The 20772-nt window shown below is 46.2% G+C and overlaps 1 protein-coding gene across 1 annotated transcript; it reads left to right on the top strand.

The window, feature by feature from the left end:
- Window positions 1–344: 344 nt before the first annotated feature.
- KCTD14 (potassium channel tetramerization domain containing 14) lies at window positions 345–17915 on the top strand. Its single transcript, XM_077964007.1, has 4 exons — window positions 345–965; window positions 1682–1841; window positions 9622–9818; window positions 16393–17915. Exons 3-4 carry the CDS (start codon window positions 9729–9731, stop codon window positions 17068–17070), a joined length of 768 nt encoding a protein of 255 aa, XP_077820133.1. The 5' UTR covers window positions 345–965; window positions 1682–1841; window positions 9622–9728; the 3' UTR covers window positions 17071–17915.
- The last annotated feature ends 2857 nt before the right edge of the window (window positions 17916–20772 follow it).

Below are 20772 nucleotides of genomic sequence, written 5' to 3'. Positions count from 1 at the left end.
AAGAGACTAGAAAACGCTGGGTGCAGTTGCTCACGCCTATAACCCCAGTACTTTGGGAAACTTTTAGTTCAAGTGACTTTAATCTTTGGGAAATAAAAACAGTTTTTTTTTTTTTTTTTTTTTGAGACGGAGTCTCACGCTGTTGCCCAGGCTGGAGTGCAGTGGCGCGATCTCGGCTCACTGCAAGCTCCGCCTCCCGGGTTCCCGCCATTCTCCTGCCTCAGCCTCCTGAGTAGCTGGGACTACAGGCGCCCGCCACCGCGCCCGGCTAATTTTTTGTATTTTTAGTAGAGACGGGGTTTCACTGTGGTCTCGATCTCCTGACCTTGTGATCCGCCCGCCTCGGCCTCCCAAAGTGCTGGGATTACAGGCTTGAGCCACCGCGCCCGGCAATAAAAACAGTTTTAATGATAATTGGTAAAATACAAATGTCTTCAAAATGTAAATATGTGATCTAAATTATGCGGGTCAGATACTAGGTTTGCTAAATGTTTTAAGATTGTAAACTGCTTCTTTAGCCTTTGAGAACTGCTTGACTTGACTGCTTTACAATTTGGTAAGGCCTGGGGACATATGGAATTAACCACACCCCTAACTTTTGGATACTACAGAGGGCCCCTGGAGCATCCAAAAAGAGAGGTAACCAGGATTATTTGACATGTTTAGTTACATGCGATTGCCAAAATCAAAATAATGTTTAACCTGCTTCCAACTATATTTTAGTGAATAATATTAATACATGTTCCAAATTGTATAGGATTTCTAAAACTCTCTCTGAGTATGTGCTATCAATCATAATTAAGGTTATTATGTTGTGTTTTTTTTTTTTTTTTTTTTTCAAGACAGAATTTTGCTCTTGTTGCCCAGGCTGGAGTGCAATGGCGTGATCTTGGCTCACCACAACTTCCATCTCCCGGGTTCAAGTGATTCTCCTGCCTCAGCCTCCCAAGTAGCTGGGATTACAGGTATCCGCCACCATACCCAGCTAATTTTGTATTTTAAGTAGAGATGGGGTTTCTCCATGTTGGTCAGGCTAGTCTGGAACTCTCGACCTCAGGTGATTGCCTGCCTCTGCCTCCCAAAGTGCTGGGATTACAGGCATGAACCACCACACCCCGCCTGTGTTAAGTTACTGTAGGCCATGGAAATAACCAAATTTCTTTTTCAATCATGTTTTTTACTATAACTACCCTGGATATTTTGCCATTCACAGACAATTGTTGTCTTGCTTTGATTCTTTTCAAAAGATGGTTTATAATCAGCTATAGAACTTTGATAGGTGCTCTTAAATGCAGGTTTCTGATATCTTTGGAGATGTGACATTGGAATAAAGGAAAAATGTACAGGACTCATGAAGAGCTGAAATGTTAGTGAATATCAAGCAGAACAACTGTTAACAGAATGAACTGAAGTAATAGAAAACTGAAGTAATCTTTTAAACTTTTTGCTTAAAACATTGCTGGTCCTTGTTTTGTTTTTCAGAGTCAAGGAAACTTATTTTGAGCTATTTACAACCTTTAAAAATTGAGTAAGGTATACTCCTATGAACAAACTTAGGAACATATTTGTCTCTCTCTGCCTGGTTTCTCTAGAATTTGGAAACTATTTGTGAATATTCTTTACTTATGGCAATGTGGTTTTTTGCATCAGTCCAATAAGAATGCATTTTCTTTTGCAACAGGACACATTGGAGAAACTGATTGATATACCAAGACTTTGACTGGAAGGGTGTGCTTCACTTTGAGGAATCAAGCTCGACTTGCAGAGCCAATAAAAGCCCCTTGGGAAAACTGGCCTCATACCTTGTCTACACAGTTCCCATACAGGGTTTCTAACCTGTGGTGAGTAAAGAATGTCACTTTCTTTTTTTTTTTTTTTTTTTTTTTTTTTTGAGACGAGGTCTCACTTTGTCTCCCAGGCTAGAGTGCAGTGGCACAGTCTTGGCTCACTGCAACCTCTGTCTCCTGGATTCAAGCAATTACCTGCCTCAACCTCCCAAGTAGCTGAGTTTACAGGCACTCGCCACCATGCCCGGCTAATTTTTTGTATTTTTAGTAGAGATGGGGTTTCACCATCTTGGCTAGGCTGGTCTTGAACTCCTGACCTTGTGATCCACCTGCCTTGGCCTCCCAAAGTGCTGGGATTACAGGCATGAGCCACCGCACCTGGCCCAAAAATGTCACTTTCTAACACAACCAAGAGCCCCACGTTCTTTGGACCTCAAGAAGGGAGGAATTTACCCAACTCATAGGTATTTGAGGGTACAAACCCATGGCTGGGCTCAGCTTTAAAAAGTCTTGTCTGAGATTCCTTGTGGAACTGAGTTCCATCAAAACCTATTTAAAAATCCTAGTAAAAATAAGTATTCTGGCTGAACTTTATGCAAATAATCAGGCCAACCATAAGACTAAAGTTTATTTTGCAAAAAACTCAGTCCTATCATGATCTGTTTTTGACAAAAGTGAGAACTGGAGAGAGAAAAATTAAGTTTCAAAACTTATCATACACTTGACATTACATTCCAGTTTCATTAATTGTTTTTAAGTTTTTGCCTACATTTTAAATTAACCCTGCGTATTCCTGTGAACCAACCAGTGACTTCTGGGTAAAAACAGAAAATCTGGATCAATATACTAGTTCTGGGGAATTACCCTGCAAATACTGTCAGGTGATAAGAGTAAATAGGGTGCCCATAACTGGGAGGTTTCTTTGTTTGGTAAAATAAGACCAAGGGAGCTAACCAAAGCCAAGCCCCATGCACCCAAATCTTAGCAGGCATAACTATAGTCACTAGTTTTCTCGGCGTGTCAGCAACTTCAGGATTTCTAAGCTGTCCTTACCCCTTGTTTCGTTTTTATACATGTCTCTTTTTTTTTTTTGAAACGGAGTCTTGCTCTGTTGCTCAGGCTGGAGTGCAGTGGCGTGATCTCGGCTCACTGCAACCTCTGCCTCCCAGGTTCAAGCGATTCTCACACCTAAGCCTCCCCAGTAGCTAGGATTACAAGTGTGCACCACCATGCCCAACTAATTTTTGTTTTTTTAGTAGAGATGGGTTTTCACCATGTTGGTCAGGCTGGTCTCAGACTCCTGATCTGAAGTGATCTGCCCACCTTGGCCTCCCAAAGTGCTGGGATTATAGGTGTGAGCCACTGCGTTTTTATGAATGTCTTTTAATAACCCGGTTTGTCTCTTCTCACCTCCCAGGATCAAGTGATCCTTCTACCTTACCCTCCTGAGTAGCTGGGACTACACATGTGTGCCACCATACCCAGTTAATTTTTATATTTTCTGTAGAGATGGGTTTTGCCATGTTTCCCAGGCTGGTCTCAAACTCCTGGGCTCAACTGATCTGTCGACCTCAGTCTTTCAAAGTGCTGCGATCACAGGTGTGAGTCACCACGCCTGGCTCCACGTTACAATATGCTTGTCATGTCCCCTTAGGATGCTATATATATATATATATATATATATATATATATATTTTTTTTTTTTTTTTGAGATGGACACTCGCTCTATTGCCAAAGCTGGAACGCAGTGGTGTGATCTGGGCTCACCGCAACCTCCGCCTCCTGGGTTCAAGCAATTCTCCTGCCTCAGCCTCCCGAGTAGCTGGGACTATAGGCACACGCCACCTTGTCCAGCTAATTTTGTATTTTTGGTAGATACAGGGTTTCACTATGTTGGCCAAGCTGGTCTCGAACTCTTGACCTCATGATACACCCACCTCAGCCTCCCAAAGTGCTGAGATTACAGGCATGAGCCACTGTGCCTGGCCCCTTAGGATGCTCTTGACTGTGACAGTTTCTCAGATTTTTCCTCTTTTGGGTGACTTTGATAGTTTTGAGGAGTACTGGTCAGTTATATTATAGGATGTTCCTCTATTGAAATTTCTCTGATGCTTTTCTCAAGATTGAACTGAGGTTATGAGTTTTGGGGAGGAAGATCATTTTCCTCACATCACATCAAGGGTATATACTCAGTACTATAAACAAAAAATAAAATTCTTAGCCCCCCAACCATCTGAAAGGACCCCTCTTCCCCACCAAAGGCATTCCAAAGTTAACCTGAAAAACTAGTTCAGGCCATGACTGGAAGGGGGTCAGACATGCCTCATTATGCCCTTCCCCCTTTTGGAATTCGGCACAGCTGACCAGTATTACCATCAAAACAGAGACCTTAAGTCTGTCAGTCTGTCAGTCATGCACAAAGTCTGTCAGCCTTTAAGTCTGATAAGAAATATTTGCAATCTATTCTCTCTGAAGCCTGCTACCTGGAGGCTTCATCTGTATGATAAAACCTTGGTCAGGCAGGGCGCGGTGGCTCAAGCCTGTAATCCCAGCACTTTGGGAGGCCGAGAGCGGCGGATCACAAGGTCAGGAGATCGAGACCATCCTGGCTAACACGATGAAACCCCGTCTCTACTAAAAAATACAAAAAACTAGCCAGGTGACATGGTGGGCGCCTATAGTCCCAGCTACTCAGGAGGCTGAGGCAGGAGAATGGCGTGAACCTTGGAGGTGGAGCTTGCAGTGAGCTGAGATCCGGCCACTGCACTCCATCCTGGGCGACAGAGCAAGACTCTTGTCTCAAAAAAAAAAAAAAACAAAAAACCTTGGTCTACACCACCCTTTATAGTAACCCAGGCATCCCTTTCTATTGATCTCAGGTCTTTAGATAATAACCCACTGACAAGCAGAAAATCCTTGCTTTTTAATTTTCATCTTTTAAAAATAGAGATGGGGTCTGGCTGGGCATGGTGGCTCACGCCTGTAATCCTAGCACCTTGGGAGGCCAAGGCAGGCAGATCATGAGGTCAGGAGATCGAGACCATCCTGGTCAATATGGTGAAACTCCATTTCTACTAAAAATACAAACATGAGCTGGTTGTGGTGGTACATGCCTGTAATCCCAGCTACTTGGGAGGCTGAGGCAGGAGAATTGCTTGAACCTGGGAGGCGGAGATTGCAGTGAGCCAAGATTGCACCACAGTACTTCAGCCTGGTGACGGAGCCAGATTCCGCCTCAAAAAAAATCCAAAAAGATACCAGGTCTTGCTATGCTGCCCAGGTTGGTCCCCAACTCCTGGGCTCAAGCTATATGTCTACCTTAGCTTCCCAAAGTGCTGTGATTATATGCATGAGTTTCCACACCTGCCCACCAATCAGAAAATCATTGAATCTTCTCATGACCTGGAAGCCCCACATCCCCTTCCAGCTGTCCAGTCTTTTTGGACCTAACCAATGCATATCATACATGTATTAATTGGTATCTTCATTTTTATTACATGTTAATTAATTATCTTTTTTTTTTTTTTTTTTTTTGAGACAGAATCTCGCTCTGTTGCCCAGGCTAGAGTGCAGTGGTATAATCTCAGCTCACTGCAACCTCCACCTCCCAGGATCAAGCAATTCTCCTGCCTCAGCCTCCTGAGTAGCTGGGACTACAGGCACATACCACCACGCCAGCTAATTTTTTGTCCTATTAGTAGAGTTGGGGTTTGACCATGTTCGCCAGGTTAGTGCCGAACTCCTGACCTCAAATGATCTGCCCACGTTGGCCTCTCAAAGTGCTGGGATTACAGGTGTGAGCCACTACACCTGGCCTTATTTATTTATTTATAATCTCTAGTCCAACAGAGATACCTCCCAGGCTCAAGAGATCCTCTTACCTCAGCCTCCCAAGTAGCTGAGACTACAGGCACATGCCACCGTGCCTGACTAAGTTTTGTACTTTTTGTAGACATAGGGTGTCACCATGTTGCCCAGGCCGGACTTGAACTCCTGGGGTCAAGTGATCCTCCCATCTTGGCCTCCCGGATCCTCTCCCTTGGGATTACAGACTGAGCCATTGATGCCTAGCCAATTGATGTCTTTTCTTTTTTCTCTCTTTTTTATTTTTTTATTTTGGGATGGAGTCTTACTCTGTCTCCCAGGCTGGAGTGCAATGGTGCGATCTCAGCTCACTGCAACATCTGCCTCCCAGATTCAAGTGATTTTCCTGCCTCAGCCTCCTGAGTAGCTGGGGTTACAGGCACACACCACCATGCCTGGCTAATTTTTACATTTTTAGTAGAGATGGGGTTTCACCATGTTGGCCAGGCTGGTCTCAAATTCCTGACTTCAAATGATCCACCTGCCTTGGCCTCCCAAAGTGGTGAGATTACAGGCATGAGCCACCATGCACGGCCCTAATGTCTTATGTCTGCTTGAATACATAAAACCAAGTTGTAGCCTGACCACCTTGGGTACATGACCTGAGGACATCCTGAGGTTGTATTGTGGGCATGTTCTTAACCTTGGCAAAATAAACTTCTAAATTGGTTGAACTTGTCTCAGATACTTTTTGGTTTACAGCAAGCACGCACTGTCGTCATGATCAATAACTGTTGGCACTGACTTTGGTCACCTGGCTAGAGTAGTATTGATCAGTTTCCCCAATGTAAAGTTTCTTCTCTTTTTCCTCCTTCCCATATTGTACTCGTTGGAAGAAGTCACAATGCATAACCCACACTTAAGGAGTGGGAAATTATGCTCCCTCTCCTTTAGAGTTATATTTTAACTCTAGGAAAACAACCCCACAAAACAGATACCTAACTCTTTTCACCATTGGGCATGCTTTGTACTCCAAGCAGCTGCCTTGGGCTGGCTAAATAGTCTACACTGGCCACTGTTAAAGTAAATTAAAATGGAGATCAGGCCTGAAGAATCCCTGGCCAGACAATGCTAGTTAGGCCTTATAAAGGAACTCAGACTTGCTTGATTTGCAAACATAAGCAAAACTTAACTTGGGTCATTGTGATGGTTAATACTGAGTGTCAACTTGATTGGATTGAAGGACACAAAGTATTGATCCTGGGTGTGTCTGTGAGGGTGTTCCCAAAGGAGATTAACATTTGAGTCAGAGGGCTGGGAAAGGCCGACCCACCTTTAATCTGGGTGGGCACAATCTAATCAGCTGCCAGTGTGGCTAGAATATAAACAGGCAGAAAAATGTGAAAAGAGAGACTGGCCTAGCCTCCCAGCCTACATCTTTTTCCCTTGCTGGATGCTTCCTTCCCTCGAACATCAGACTCCAAGTTCTTCACTTTTGGAATTCGGACTGGCTCTCCTTGCTTCTTAGCCTGCCAATGGCCTGTTGTGGGACCTTGGGTTCGTGTGAGTTAATACTTAATAAACTCCCCTTTATATATATATACACATATATGTGTGTGTGTGTGTGTGTATATATACACATATATGTATATATATATAAAGCAGAGTTTAAAAAGTAATGGAATATATGTATACACACATATATGTATGTGTGTGTGTATGTGTATATATATATACCATTAGTTTTTTTGTTTTTTTGTTTTTTTTGAGATGGGATTACATTCTTGTTGCCCAGGCTGGAGTGCAATGGCTTGATCTGGGCTTACTGCAACCTCCACCACCTAGGTTCAAGTGATTCTTCTGCCTTAGCCTCCCAAGTAGCTGGGATTAAAGGTGCCCACCACCACGCCCAGCTAATTTTTTGCATTTTGTAGACATGGGGTTTCACCATGTTGGTCAGGCTAGTCTTGAACTCCTAACCTCAGGTGATCCACCTGCCTTGGCCTCCCAAAGTGCTGAGATTACAGGTGTGGGCCACCGTGCCCAGCCCCATTCCATTAGTTCTGTCCCTCTAAAGAACCCTGACTAATACAGTCATTTCTGGTAAATCCTAATGTTAGACAGAAACAAAACTTAACATTAGCCAATCACAAGCAACCAACTAACATATAATTAAGTAACTAGGGACTTTTCAACAAAGGAAACCAAAAAAGGTGATTTCATAACTGTAACCAATGAAATATATGTGTGTGTGTGTGTGTGTGTGTGTGTGTATATATATATATAAATATATATATATATATATATATATATATATATTTTTTTTTTTTTTCCCCCTGAGAGGGAATCTTACTTTGTTGCCCAGGCTGGAGTTCAGTGGTGCAATCTTTGATCACTGCAAGCTCTGCCTCCCATGTTCCAGCAATTCTCCTGGTTCAGAGTCCCAAGTATCTGGGATTACAGGCACGCACCACCACACCCAGCTAATTTTTGTATTTTTAGTAGAGACGAGGTTTCACCATTTTGGTCAGGCTGGTCTCGAACTTCTGACCTCAAATGATCTGTCTGCCTTGGCCTCCCAAAGTGCTAGAATTACAGGCGTGAGCCACCGTGCCTGTCCCCAGTAAAATATCTTGTTTCCACATTCTCCCCATAAATATTTGCCTCTGATGCATTGTCATGGGAACATTCAACCTTTTTCCATCTGGTGTTTCCCAATTCAAGAATTGCCTGTTATCCAAGTACACTCTTAAAAAAGTTTTGTTGAGCCTCAGATTTTACATTTTAACACCACCCTACCTCCTAGGGTGCTGGTTTTCTGATCTGTAAAATGGTGTTGACGATATTTCACTCCCTAGGACTGTAGGGAATAGAAAGTCTCTAGCTGTCGATGTCAGTCAATGTCAACTCCCTCTGCCTCCCCCATTTCACTCCTGGGAACTCTGAGGCCCAGAGAGGGGCATTAACTAGTGTCAACTTTATTTTTTATTTTATTTTATTTTTTTTGGAGACGGAGTCTCGCTCTGTCGCCCAGGCTGGAGTGCAGTGGCCGGATCTCAGCTCACTGCAAGCTCCGCCTCCCGGGTCTACGCCATTCTCCTGCCTCAGCCTCCCGAGTAGCTGGGACTACAGGCGCCCGCCACCTCGCCCGGCTAGTTTTTTGTATTTTTTAGTAGAGACGGGGTTTCACTGTGTTAGCCAGGATGGTCTCGATCTCCTGACCTCGTGATCCACCCGTCTCGGCCTCCCAAAGTGCTGGGATTACAGGCTTGAGCCACCGCGCCCGGCCAGTGTCAACTTTAATAACGGGATTCAGGCAATACGTTTAAATAATTTATTTAAGCGTAAAGTTTGAGAATGGCCAAGCGGGGGACACAGGCTCCAATAAGCTGGGTTCAGTGCTCTTGAGTAGAGTGGTTTGAGGGTCATTCATTTATATAAGCAAGGTCTGGGGAATAATAAGCAATAATAATAATAAGAAGAAGAAGCAAGGTCTGGGGAAGCTTAACAGAATTTTAATATTTTCCATATTAGTTAAGTGTATAGTTACAGCAATTTAATTGATTCTAGGCAGTGTTTCTGTTTGAGAATGGTACATTTAACATTCCACATTAAGATGTAATATTCAAACGGTCTTTTATCTCAGTCATGGGGTCTTTCATCTCAGGTGCCATCTGATCTAAGCCGCAAAAGAAAATATAGGAAGAGGCAAGGTGCTGTGGCTCAGGCCTGTAATCCCACCACTTTGGGAGGCTGAGGTAGGAGGATCACTTGAGCCCGGGAGGTTGAGGCTGCAGTGAGCCTGATCTGCCACTGCACTTCAGCCTGGGCGACAGAGTGAGACCCTGTCTCTGGGGAAAAAAAAAAAAAAAAAAAGAAAGAAAAGGAAGGAAATTAATCTATATCAAAAGGTCAGTACTTAAAGGGTCTGCTCCATTTCTCAGTCTCCAAAGTCAGCCCTCCTCAGGGTCTAACAACTTTTAAAAGCCCTAAATAGACAGACTGTTCATTTCCTTCTGCACTTGGCCAGGTCTCACTAAAAGCCACGCCTGGCCCAGCCCCGTCCCGCCTTGAGCCTCGGTGTCCCCACCTAGGGGCGGGCAGCCAGGGGCACTTCCGCTGGCCCAAGTGATCTGCATGTGGCAGGGCTGCGCAGTGGAGCGGCCAGCGGGCAGGATGACGAGCCAGACCCCTCTGCCCCAGTCCCCCCGGCCCGGGCGGCTGACGGTAAGTGCGAGGCTAGCTGAGTCCCCGCGCCTCTGCCCTCCCTTCCAGTTTCTCCCGCCCGTCCGTCGCAGCCGGCCGAGCCCCCTACTTCTGGCGCACTGTCTCCCTGCACCTCGGGCTGGTCGCTCTCTTCTGTCTTTGCTATCCCTCCTGCTCCGATGGCTCTCCTTTTGCGCCTCGGTGTCCCTTTCTGGTTTGGCTCTGTCCAGCCTCTCCTTTTTGCCCTTTTGCTTCCTCCCTCTGCATTCGGTCTTTAGTTCCACTCCCTTCTCTCTTCCCCCGGGCTTGTCCTAGTCCAGGGCTTCTCCTCTGCTCCTCCTTCTCCCCTGCTCCCCGTGGGAGAAGCCCATCCAACCAGCTTGGACAGAGGATCTTTCCCTCACCCGCAGCCCTCTCCAACCTGCCCCTGCCCCTGCCCTCTGGCTGGGACCCGAATCCCTCTGCTTGCTTGCCTGCCTGGTCCCCGGGCTTGGGTGAGGGGAGTTGGGGAGGAGGATGGGGAAAAGGCTGGCTGCACTCTAGAAGCAGAACACTCGGGTTCTCTCCTGCACTGAGAATCATCCTGAAGACCTGGAGGAAGGGAAAGCAGATCCAGCAGCAGGTCAGCGTGGCTCTCTCTAATAGGGCCATGGTCACGTCATTGCTGTTGGCTATTGACAAAGTCACATGCCTAGTGCCAGGATCACCCTAGGTGCTCAATAAATGCCTGCATGAATTACTGGGGAAGTGTAACGCACTGTGCATGATGCCAGGTAGGGCAAGATTGGCCTTGAACAGAACACTAGATGCTCCTGTAAATCAGAGGATATTCCCCTCCCTTAGGAGCCTCACAGCCTTCTTGTTTGTTTGTTTGTTTGTTTTTGTTAAAATAGAGACGGGGTCTTGCCATGTTGGTGAGACCCAGGCTGGTCTTGAACTCCTGGTTGAAACCCCAGACTGGACTCAAACTCTTAGGCTCAGGCAATCCTCCTACCTCAGTCTCCCAAAGTGCTGGGATTACATGCGTGAAACACAGCACTTGGCCAGGAACCTTGCAATCAATGAACAAACAGGGAATTATAAGGGAAGAACTGCCAGGCCAGTGGAAGTATAGTAGTGTAGGACTTTCTGGGACCACAATGAGACAACCCACCCCGAAGGACTCCCAGAGGAATTCATCTGAAGGATGAGTAGGGTCAGAGAAAGGAGTGTGGATGGCAAGTGAGTGAGCTTCTGGAGGTGAGGGGGCCTGGCTTGCTCCGGATTGGAGGGGTGGGGAGCAACCGGCGGTTCTGGTAGCTGATTGCGAGGGGTGAAGTAGCAGCCCAGTTGCAAAGGGCCTCTAAACCTTGTTATGGAGTCTGGAGTTTATCTGGAAGGGAATGAAAATTTGCTCAAGTGTTTAATGCAGGGAGTGATAGGATCAGATTTGTACTTCAGAAAAGGTACTCTCAGCCAGGCGTGGTAGCTCATGCCTGTAGTCCCAGCACTTTGGGAGGCAGAGCGGGTGGATCACCTAGCTCCGGAGTTTGAGACCAGCCTGGCCAACATGGCGAAACCCTGTCTCTATAAAAAATACAGAAATTAGCTGGACATAGTGGCACACGCTTGTAGTCCCAGCCACTCTGGAGGCTGATACAGGAGAATCGCTTCAGCCTCGGAGGTGGAGGTTGCAGTGAGCCGAGATTGTACCACTGCACTCCAGCCTGGGCAAGAGTGAGACCTTGTCTCAAAACAAAAAACAAACAAAAACAAAAAACAAAAAGAAGCTTAGGAACAGGGCTGAGGTCTTGTTTGATAAAGAAATGGAGCTGAAGATGTCCGCACAGGAAACTTTTTTTCTTTGAGACAGGGTCTCCCTCTGTCACCCAGGCTGGAGTGCAGTGGCGCAGTCTTGGCTCACTGCAACCTCTGTCTTCCGGGCTCAAGCAATTATCCTGCCTCAGCCTCCCAAGTAGCTGGGATTACAGGTGTGCGCCACCAGGGCCCAGCTAATTTTTTGTATTTTTAGTAGAGATGGGGTTTTGCCATGTTGGCCATGCTGCTCTTGAACTCCTGGCCTCAAGTGATCCTCCCACCTGGGCCTCCCAAAGTGTTGGGATTATAGGCGTGAGCCACTGCACCCAGCCTATTTTTTGAAGCATCTGGAAATTAGCTTCAGAAAGGACATCGGATGTGATTGGATCTGTTAGACTTTCAGAGCTGGGGGAGCTTAGAGTTCTCTTGGTCCATTTTACCTTCCTGTTTCACAGATAACTAAGCTTAGGCCCAGAGAAGGAAAGCAAAGGGCCCTGGGCACATATCTAAGTATTGGCAGTAGTGGGGCAGGATGTTGGGAAGGATGGGAGTGAGGCACCCATATTGTGTTGGAGTCATGCTGATACAGGTTTCATCTCAGCTCCAACTTCATCACATCCTAGCTGTGTGACTTCTCTCTGAACTTTCCTTGCCTGTAATATGGGGATATTAGGAGGGCCTGGGAGCTTTCAGCAGTGTAGGAGTAATGAGAACATATTGGTCCATTCAAGGGGTAAAGTCTGCAAGTTGGCATTTAACTGGGTGCTTTACAGAGGTGACCTCAGGGTTAACCAAACAGTCCTGCCAAGGGGCCTTGAGGTTTTTGGGAGAAAGAGTCAGAGGTTCTGGGCTTATTTTTCTCAGCTCTATTGTTTGGCTGCTGTCAAGATGCATCCTCTCCTCTGCCTTCTCCCTTCCAGTAAGCAGAACTGTCCCCTGGTAGGAGATGTTGTCATGGCAATCAGATTTCTCCAGCAGTTCAGTTGCCTTTGTCTCTCTCTTTTTTTTTTTTTTTTTTTTTGAGACAGCCTCGCTTTGTCGCTCAGGCTGGAGTGCAGTGGCCGGATCTCGGCTCACTGCAAGCTCCACCTCCCGAGTTTACGCCATTCTCCTGCCTCAGCTTCCCTAGTAGCTGGGACTACAGGCGCCCGCCACCTTGCCCGGCTATAGTTTTTTTGTATTTTTTAGTAGAGACGGGGTTTCACCGTGTTAGCCAGGATGGTCTCGATCTCCTGACATCGTGATCCGCCGGTCTCGGCCTCCCAAAGTGCTGGGATTACAGGCTTGAGCCACCGCGCCCGGCCTGCCTTTGGCTCTCTTAACTCCAGTACTTTAATCTTAGAAGGAGAGCCCACAGACCAGTTGAGAATGAGGACACACCTAAATCAGACTGAGTGACATTCCTGAGCCCTGTCCCCATCTCCACTCTTGTGGTAAAATCTTCAGGTTGGAAATCCAGCCTTCCCTCTAACACCACGCATCTATTCCGCGGCAGCAGTCGTCACATCCCTTAGGAAACCTTCTCTGACAGCCTCCGATACACATCCACAAAAAGACCTGACCCCTCCTACCTTTGAGTCTTCCCTCTCAGCACCTACGTGCTTAAGCCATCTGTTTCCCTCTCCCCTGTGAGTTCCTTGAAAGCAGGGACTGTGTCCTGTTCTGTTTGGCACAAGGTTTGCATGTAATAGGCCCAACATACATTTTGTTGAATGAATGAGTCACTAAAGGAATGAAGAGTGAAGGTATTGGAAGACTGAAGGTAATTTATGTAATGACTAAGAGCTCCAGCTTGAAGTAAAATGGACCTGAATTCAAATTTTGACATCATCACTTAATAGCCAGTCTCAGGCAACTTTCTTCATCTCTTTAAGCCTTAGTTTCTTCTTCTGTAAAATGGAGATTTAATATTTTCTTCATGGAAGTGTTGTGAGGGCTGAATTAGATAATCCATTTAAAGCACTACACAGAGTTACTAGACTGTCTGTTTCCATATCCCTCTTCCCACCAACCTTCCCACTAGGCATACATTTTGTTGAATGAATGAGTCACTAAGGGAATGAAGAGTGAAGGTATTGGAAGACTGAAGGTAATTCATTTATGTAATCACTAAGAGCTCAAGCTTGGAGTAAAACGGACCTGAGTTCAAATTCTGACATCATCACTTAATAACCAGTCTTAGTGCTCAGCCCAGGGTCTGGCACAGAGAGGTGGCCTCTAAAAGTTCTGTTGAACAACTAAACTTAACTTGCATTTGCACTGCACTTCACAGTTCATGACGCAGTTTTACACCCACAATATGTAGAGTTACTGGCCTTTTCATTACCAAGAATATTCCTGTTATTATTGGAGTCCCATGGGACCGTATTTGGAAAAACATTCATCAAACAAATTCTATTTATGCTGGGCGTGGTGGCTTGCACCTGTAATCCCACAAGCTTGGGAGGCTCAGGCAGGAGGAAGCCTTGAAGCCAGGAGTTCAAGACCAGCCTGGGCAACACAGTAAGACCCATCTCTAAAAAAAATTTTTTTTAAGTAGCCAGATACAGTGTTGAATGTCCTGTAGTCCCATTTACTTGGGAGGCTGAGGCAGGAGGATGACCTGAGCCCAAGTTCAAGGCTGCAGTAAGTTATGATCATGCCACTGCACCTGCAGCCTCGGCAACAACAGAGCAAGATCCCATCTGTTAAAAAAAATTCAATTTTCTGGCCAGGCACTATGGCTAACGCCTGTAACCCCAACACTTTGGGAGGCCGAGGTGGGCAGATTGGGGTCAGGAGTTTGAGACCAGCCTGGCCTACATGGTGAAACCCAGTCTCTACTAAAAATACAAAAATTAGCCTGGCTTGGTCGTGCACTGTACATCTGTAATCCCAGCTACAGGGTGGCCATCCCAGCTCCCAGGCTGAGGCACGAGAATTGCTTGAGCCTGGGAGGCTGAGGTTGTAGTGAGCCAAGATCACATCACTGTACTCTAGACTGGGCGACAGAGTGAGACTCTGTTTCAAAAAAAAAAAAAGAAAGAAAAAAAGAAAAAATCCCATTTTTAAATCAATCAAGGTCATGCCAACTGTTAACCAGAACTTCTGATCTACGTGAAATAAGAATTTTTGTCCCCAACTCCCAGCACAGGATGTGGATACATAGTAAATACCCAAGAAATGCTTCCCAAATGAACACATGTATGGTTTCTTTCGTCTTTCTGAAATGTTGGAAGTGTCCCTCCTCCCTTACCCCTGGCTTTTATTATATCTTAGATCAGAGCTGAGCATCCCAGGTTGGGAACTCTTGACTTCGTAACAACTCCATGTCCCCATTTTACTTCCTATTTTTTTTTTGGAGTTGGACTCTCATTCTGTCGCCCAGGCTGGAGTGCAGTGGCACGATCTCAGCTCATTGTAACCTCTGCCTCCTGGGTTCAAGTGATTCTCCTGCCTCAGCCTCCCGAGCAGTTGGGACTGTAGGCGTGTGCTACCATGCCCGGCTAATTACTGTATTTTTAGTAGAGATGGGGTTTCACCATGTTAGCCAGGCTGGTTTTGAACTCCTGGTCTCAAGTGATCCACTCACCTTGGTCTCCCAAAGTACTGGGATTATAGGCGTGAGGCATCATGCCTGGCCTTTAAAAAAATTTTTTCCCCTTAAACCTATTTAAAAAAAATAGAGATGGAGTCTTGCTATGTTGCCCAGGCTGGTTTCCAACTCCTGGCCACAAGTGATCGTCCTGCCATGGCCTCCCAAAGTGTTGGGATTACAGGCATGAGCCACCATGCCCAGCCAATATCCCCATTTTATAGATGAGGAGACTGAGGCCTTAAGAGGGAAAAAGGCTTGCCGAAGGCCACAGACTTTGGAAGTATCATTGCTGAGACTTCCTTCCATGGCAGCCTCTTCCCATAACATTCTTCTGCTTTTGTAAGACAGAGTCCAGAGTCTTACAATATTACAATATGTATTGACAGAGTCTTACTCTGTCACCCAGGCTGGAGGGCAGTGGGGTGATCTTGGCTCACTGCAGCCTCCCCCTCCCAGGTTCAGGTGATTCTCGTGTCTCAGCCTCCCGAGCAGCTGGGATTACAGGCACGTGCCACCACACCTGGCTAATTTTTGTATTTTTAGTAAAGACAGGGTTTCACCAAGTCGGCCAGGCTTGTCTCGAACTCCTGACCTCAGATGATCTGCCTGCCTCAGCCTCCCAAAGTGCTGGGATTACAGGCGTGTGCTACCGTGCCTGGCCTCCTCCCATAACATTCTATGACCTAAAATTAAGATGCTTGAATGGGTATTCTTTTTTCAAACAGAAACCTTTCTTCCTCCTTAAAATGCCCACCCTTGGCCGGGCACTGTGGGAGGCTGAGGCAGGCGGATCGTGTGAGGTCAGGAGTTTGAGAACGGCCTAGCAAACATGGCAAAACCTCGTCTTTACTAAAAATACAAAACTTAGTCAGGCATGATGGCGGGCGCCTGTAGTCCCAGCTACTAGGGAGGCTGAGGCAGAAGAGTTGCTTTAATCGAGGTGGAAGTTGCAGTGAGCCGAGATTGTGCCTCTGCACTCCAGCCTGGGCGACAGAGCGAGACTCTGTCTCAAAAAAAAAAAAAAGAAAAAAAAAAAAAAAAGCCACCCCCTGGAGCAACACAGTATCAATACAACCCTCTTTAGTAAGATGGGCCTTTCACTAGCCGAAGCCAAACATTATGGCTCCCCTAAGTTTTTAATCCAGTTATTCTTTGGATAAAAATAAGTCATGAGCTCAGGGGAGACGGCGTGTTGGTTTACTCTGCCTCTTGTGCCTCCAGATGTCTACGGTTGTGGAGCTGAACGTGGGGGGTGAGTTCCACACGACCACCCTGGGTACCCTGAGGAAATTTCCGGGCTCAAAGTTGGCAGAGATGTTCTCTAGCTCAGCCAAGGCCTCCATGGATGCAGAGGGCCGCTTCTTCATCGACCGCCCCAGCACCTATTTCAGACCCATCCTGGACTACCTGCGCACTGGGCAAGTGCCCACACAGCACATCCCTGAAGTGTACCGTGAGGCTCAGTTCTATGAAATCAAGCCTTTAGTCAAGCTGCTGGAGGACATGCCGCAGATCTTTGGTGAGCAGGTGTCTCGGAAGCAGTTTCTCCTGCAAGTGCCGGGCTATGGCGAGAACCTGGAGCTCATGGTGCGCCTGGCGCGTGCAGAGGCCATAACAGCGCGGAAGTCCAGCGTGCTTGTGTGCCTGGTGGAAACGGAGGAGCAGGATGCATATTATTCAGAGGTCCTGTGTTTTCTGCAGGATAAGAAGATGTTCAAGTCCGTTGTCAAGTTTGGGCCCTGGAAGGCAGTCCTAGACAACAGTGACCTCATGCACTGCCTGGAGATGGACATTAAGGCCCAGGGGTACAAGGTATTCTCCAAGTTCTACCTGACGTACCCCACCAAAAGAAACGAATTCCATTTTAACATTTATTCATTCACCTTCACCTGGTGGTGATCCTCAGGAGCAGAGACCGTTACGAGTTCTGGCATGGCTTATGAAATTAAAAGTTGCCATCAATGCCATTTCCCTTTAATTTCACAAATATCAGGCAATTTCCAGGGTTGGTCTAGAGCCTTGCCCCTAAATATTGATCTCCCATTTAAGGACTTTCCACTCTATTGCAACTGACACCACTATATTTGCCTAGCAACTTGCAGCTGCTTCCTCTTCAAAGCCTCATGTATCTTTAAGAATGTTTCAACAATGCGTTGGCAAGAGATGTGGGATGACAACAGGAACATACAAGATACTGTGAATCTAGATGTTCTGACCTAAAGATGTAGTCTACCTAGCCCCAGCTTGTGGTCCAATCCATCTGTCTCTGGCATGTGCCCTCATGTAGCAGGTGCTTTGCTGATCCCCTTTGTGAGATGCTGTGGGTGCTAAAACCTCAGAGCTGTCCTCTTCTCTAGAGTGGAGGTTTTCAAAGTGCATCATCAGCATTACCTGTGAACTTGCTGGAAATACAAATTCTCAGACCCCACCCCAGACCTACCGAATCAGAATTTCCAGGGGTTGGCACAGCATTCTGATTTACCAAACCCTCCAATTGATTTTGATGTATTCTAATTTTGAGACCATCTCTAGAAAAGAATTGCTACCTCTTGTATGGAGGTACAAAAGACTGACCTCTTACATCGAGGAACTTCCTTTCCCAGAGCTCCTCATGGAATCAGGCTGAAGTCAGTCTTCTTCTGAGAGCACATTCTTACTTAATTTTTTTTTTTTTCCTGTTCTACGCTGCTTCCCTCACTCCCCTTCTCCTAAGAGCACTCCATCAATAAACCACTTGCATGAGAGTCTCAGTTTTGGTTCTGCTTCTCAGCCTAATACAGGACTCATCCTCTAAAGGAGGATACATGTCGACGTTCATTCTTCTCCAAGTCCAGGTCTGAGATAGATGACCCCCTTCCCTGTGTAGTAGCTTGATCAGCTATTGTGGGTTGTCTGGAACTTTCTTGGGACATAGGGTTTCTTTCTTGGGACCAAAGGGTTTCTTGGGATACAGGACTTCCAGTATAAAAACTTGGAAGTCTCATCGGGTGCAGCGGCTCATAGCCTATAATCCCAGCACTTTGGGAGGCTGAGGTGGGTGGAGAACTTGAGGTCAGGGGTTCAAGACCAGCCTGGCCAACATTGTGAAACCCTAATCTGTATTAGTCTGTTTTCACACTGCTGATAAAGACATACCTGAGACTGGGCAATTTACAGAAGAAAGAGTTTTAATGGACTTACAGTTCCACATGGCTGGGGAAGCCTCACAATCATGGTGGAAATGTATATCTCACATGGCAACAGACAAGAGAGAGCAAGTGCAGGGAAACTCCCCTTTTTAAAACCATCAGCTCGCCGGGCGCGGTGGCTCAAGCCTGTAATCCTAGCACTTTGGGAGGCCGAGACGGGCGGATCACGAGGTCAGGAGATCGAGACCATCCTGGCTAACACGGTGAAACCCCGTCTCTACTAAAAATACAAGAAAATTAGCCGGGCGAGGTGGCAGGCGCCTGTAGTCCCAGCTACTCGGGAGGCTGAGGCAGGAGAATGGCGTGAACCCGGGGGGGCGGAGCTTGCAGTGAGCTGAGATCGCGCCACTGCACTCCAGCCTGGGGCACAGAGCAAGACTCCGTCTCAAAAAAAAAAAATAAATAAAATAAATAAATAAATAAAACCATCAGCTCTCATGAGACTTACTCACTATCACGAGAACAACACAGGAAAGACCTGCCTCCATGATTCAGTTACCTCCCACAAGGTCCCTCCCACAACATGTGGGAATTCAAGATGAGATCTGGGTGGGGACACAGCCAAACCATATCACTGTCTCTACTAAAAAAAAAAGTTAGCCAGTCATGGTGGCACATGCCTGTAGTCCCAGCTACTCGGAGGCTGAGGCATGAGAATCGCTTGAACCTGGGAGGCAAACGTTGCAGTGAGCCAAGGTCTCGCCACTGCACTCCAGCCTAGGTGACACAGGGAGACCCTGTCTCAATAAATAAATAAATAAATAAATAAAACCAACTTGGAAGTCCCAGGCAAGCTAGAATGAGTACTGCCTACCCAATTCTCTCTCACTTTGTTTATTTTTCCTTTGGGACACCTTTCTGTGGTGACAGATCTGGAAGTGACCTCTATTCAAGAGAGACCATGTGTACCTATAAGAACCTGGCTTTGCCCCCTAATGGGATAACCACCGTCTCCATCCAGACCTTTCACAAACCACTGAATTTTTCCCCTTATGATACCTTCCCCTCCTGCAGTGTCATGTATATTTCAATCAATGTCCAGAAGCTTTTCTTTTGGGTTAGAATCTGACTCCTTGAGGATATTTTCAGTTTTCTGTTCCTTGCCATTTCTTCAAAAGCCTGAGCAGCTGTCTCTAATACTTAGAACCGACAGCGGTAATTCATCCCATCCCTTTGAGAGCTCCAGGTTTGGGGCTGTTGGGTTGCTCCTATGCCCAAGTATTTTAAACATATTGTCCCTTGCCCTTGAGAAAAAAGGCCTAGTCTCCATGGTACGAGAACTTTCTAGGCCAGGCATGGTGGCTCACACCTGTAATCCTAGCACTTTGGGAGGCTGAGGCAGGAGGATTGATTGAGCCCAGGAATTCAAGACCAGCCTGGGCAACATAGTGAGACTCTGTCCCTATTTTTAAATTTTAAAATTAAAAAAATAAAAGAACTTTCTGGCTCCTCCTATTGCTAGAATCTCTCTGAGTCTCAAGTGATAATAAAAAAGTCTCTTCCAACTCTGGTAAAACCACATACCTGTTCTCCCTGAGAACTTTACCAATCCCTTTATAGTTGTCCAGGTTGTATAAGGCAGTATGAAGAGCAATGGTTCTCAACTTTGGCTGCACAGTAATTAGAATCACCTGGGATGAGTTAAAACACTCCAATATAGGGCATACCCTGACAACACCTGAAACAAATCAGAATCTCTAGAGGTGGGGCCCAGGAAAGAATATTTTTTAAAGCTCCTTCAGATGATTTCATTGTGCAGTTAAGGCTGACAACTGCTGCAGAGTCTCATTAACTTCAGGCCAATAACAGTTCACGGGTCGACCCAAACCAGGGGTGACCACTCCTCTTCATTGGTATGGACCCCATTCTACTTACCAACTTGTTCTAATCTATGGTGCGTATGAGGGCCAGGGCTACGTTTCTCACTGGCCTCACTTCAGTCTTGCATTGGTGCAGATATACATGATTACATGAGTTTTAATAATCTCAGATGGGGAATGTGCAGTGGCTCATGCCTATAATCCCAGCACTTTGGGAGGCCGAGGCAGGTGGATCACTTGAGGTCAGGAAATCAAGACCCACCTGGCCAACATGGTGAAACTAAATTTCTACTAAAATACTCTACTAAAAATACAAAAAATTAGCCAGGTGTGGTGGTACACGCCTGTAATCCCAGTTACTTGGGAGGTTGAGGCAGGATAATCACTTGAACCCAGGAGACAGAGGTTGCAGTGAGCTGAGATCATCCCACTGCACTCCAGCCTGGGCCACAGAGTGACACTTTGTTTCGGAAAAAAAAAAAAATCTCGGATGGGACTCCAAGAGGGATTTCATCTGCTTATGAGTACAGGTGTTCATATGTTAATTCCCCAAATAACTTTTCCCAAACTTTTTATTTGGAAAGTTTTCATAT

Source organism: Macaca mulatta, chromosome 14 (genome assembly GCF_049350105.2).
Source record: "Macaca mulatta isolate MMU2019108-1 chromosome 14, T2T-MMU8v2.0, whole genome shotgun sequence".
Lineage (NCBI taxonomy): Eukaryota > Metazoa > Chordata > Mammalia > Primates > Cercopithecidae > Macaca > Macaca mulatta.
This window is presented reverse-complemented; position numbering and strand designations above follow the sequence as displayed.

What these genes read in the sequence shown, in the direction of transcription:
- KCTD14 (XM_077964007.1), top strand. Translation starts at nt 9,729, where the DNA reads ATGTGGCAGGGCTGCGCAGTGGAGCGGCCAGCGGGCAGGATGACGAGC. An exon ending in CCCGGCCCGGGCGGCTGACG is followed by an intron (nt 9,819 to 16,392) that starts GTAAGTGCGAGG and finishes TTGTGCCTCCAG; the next exon opens with ATGTCTACGGTTGTGGAGCT.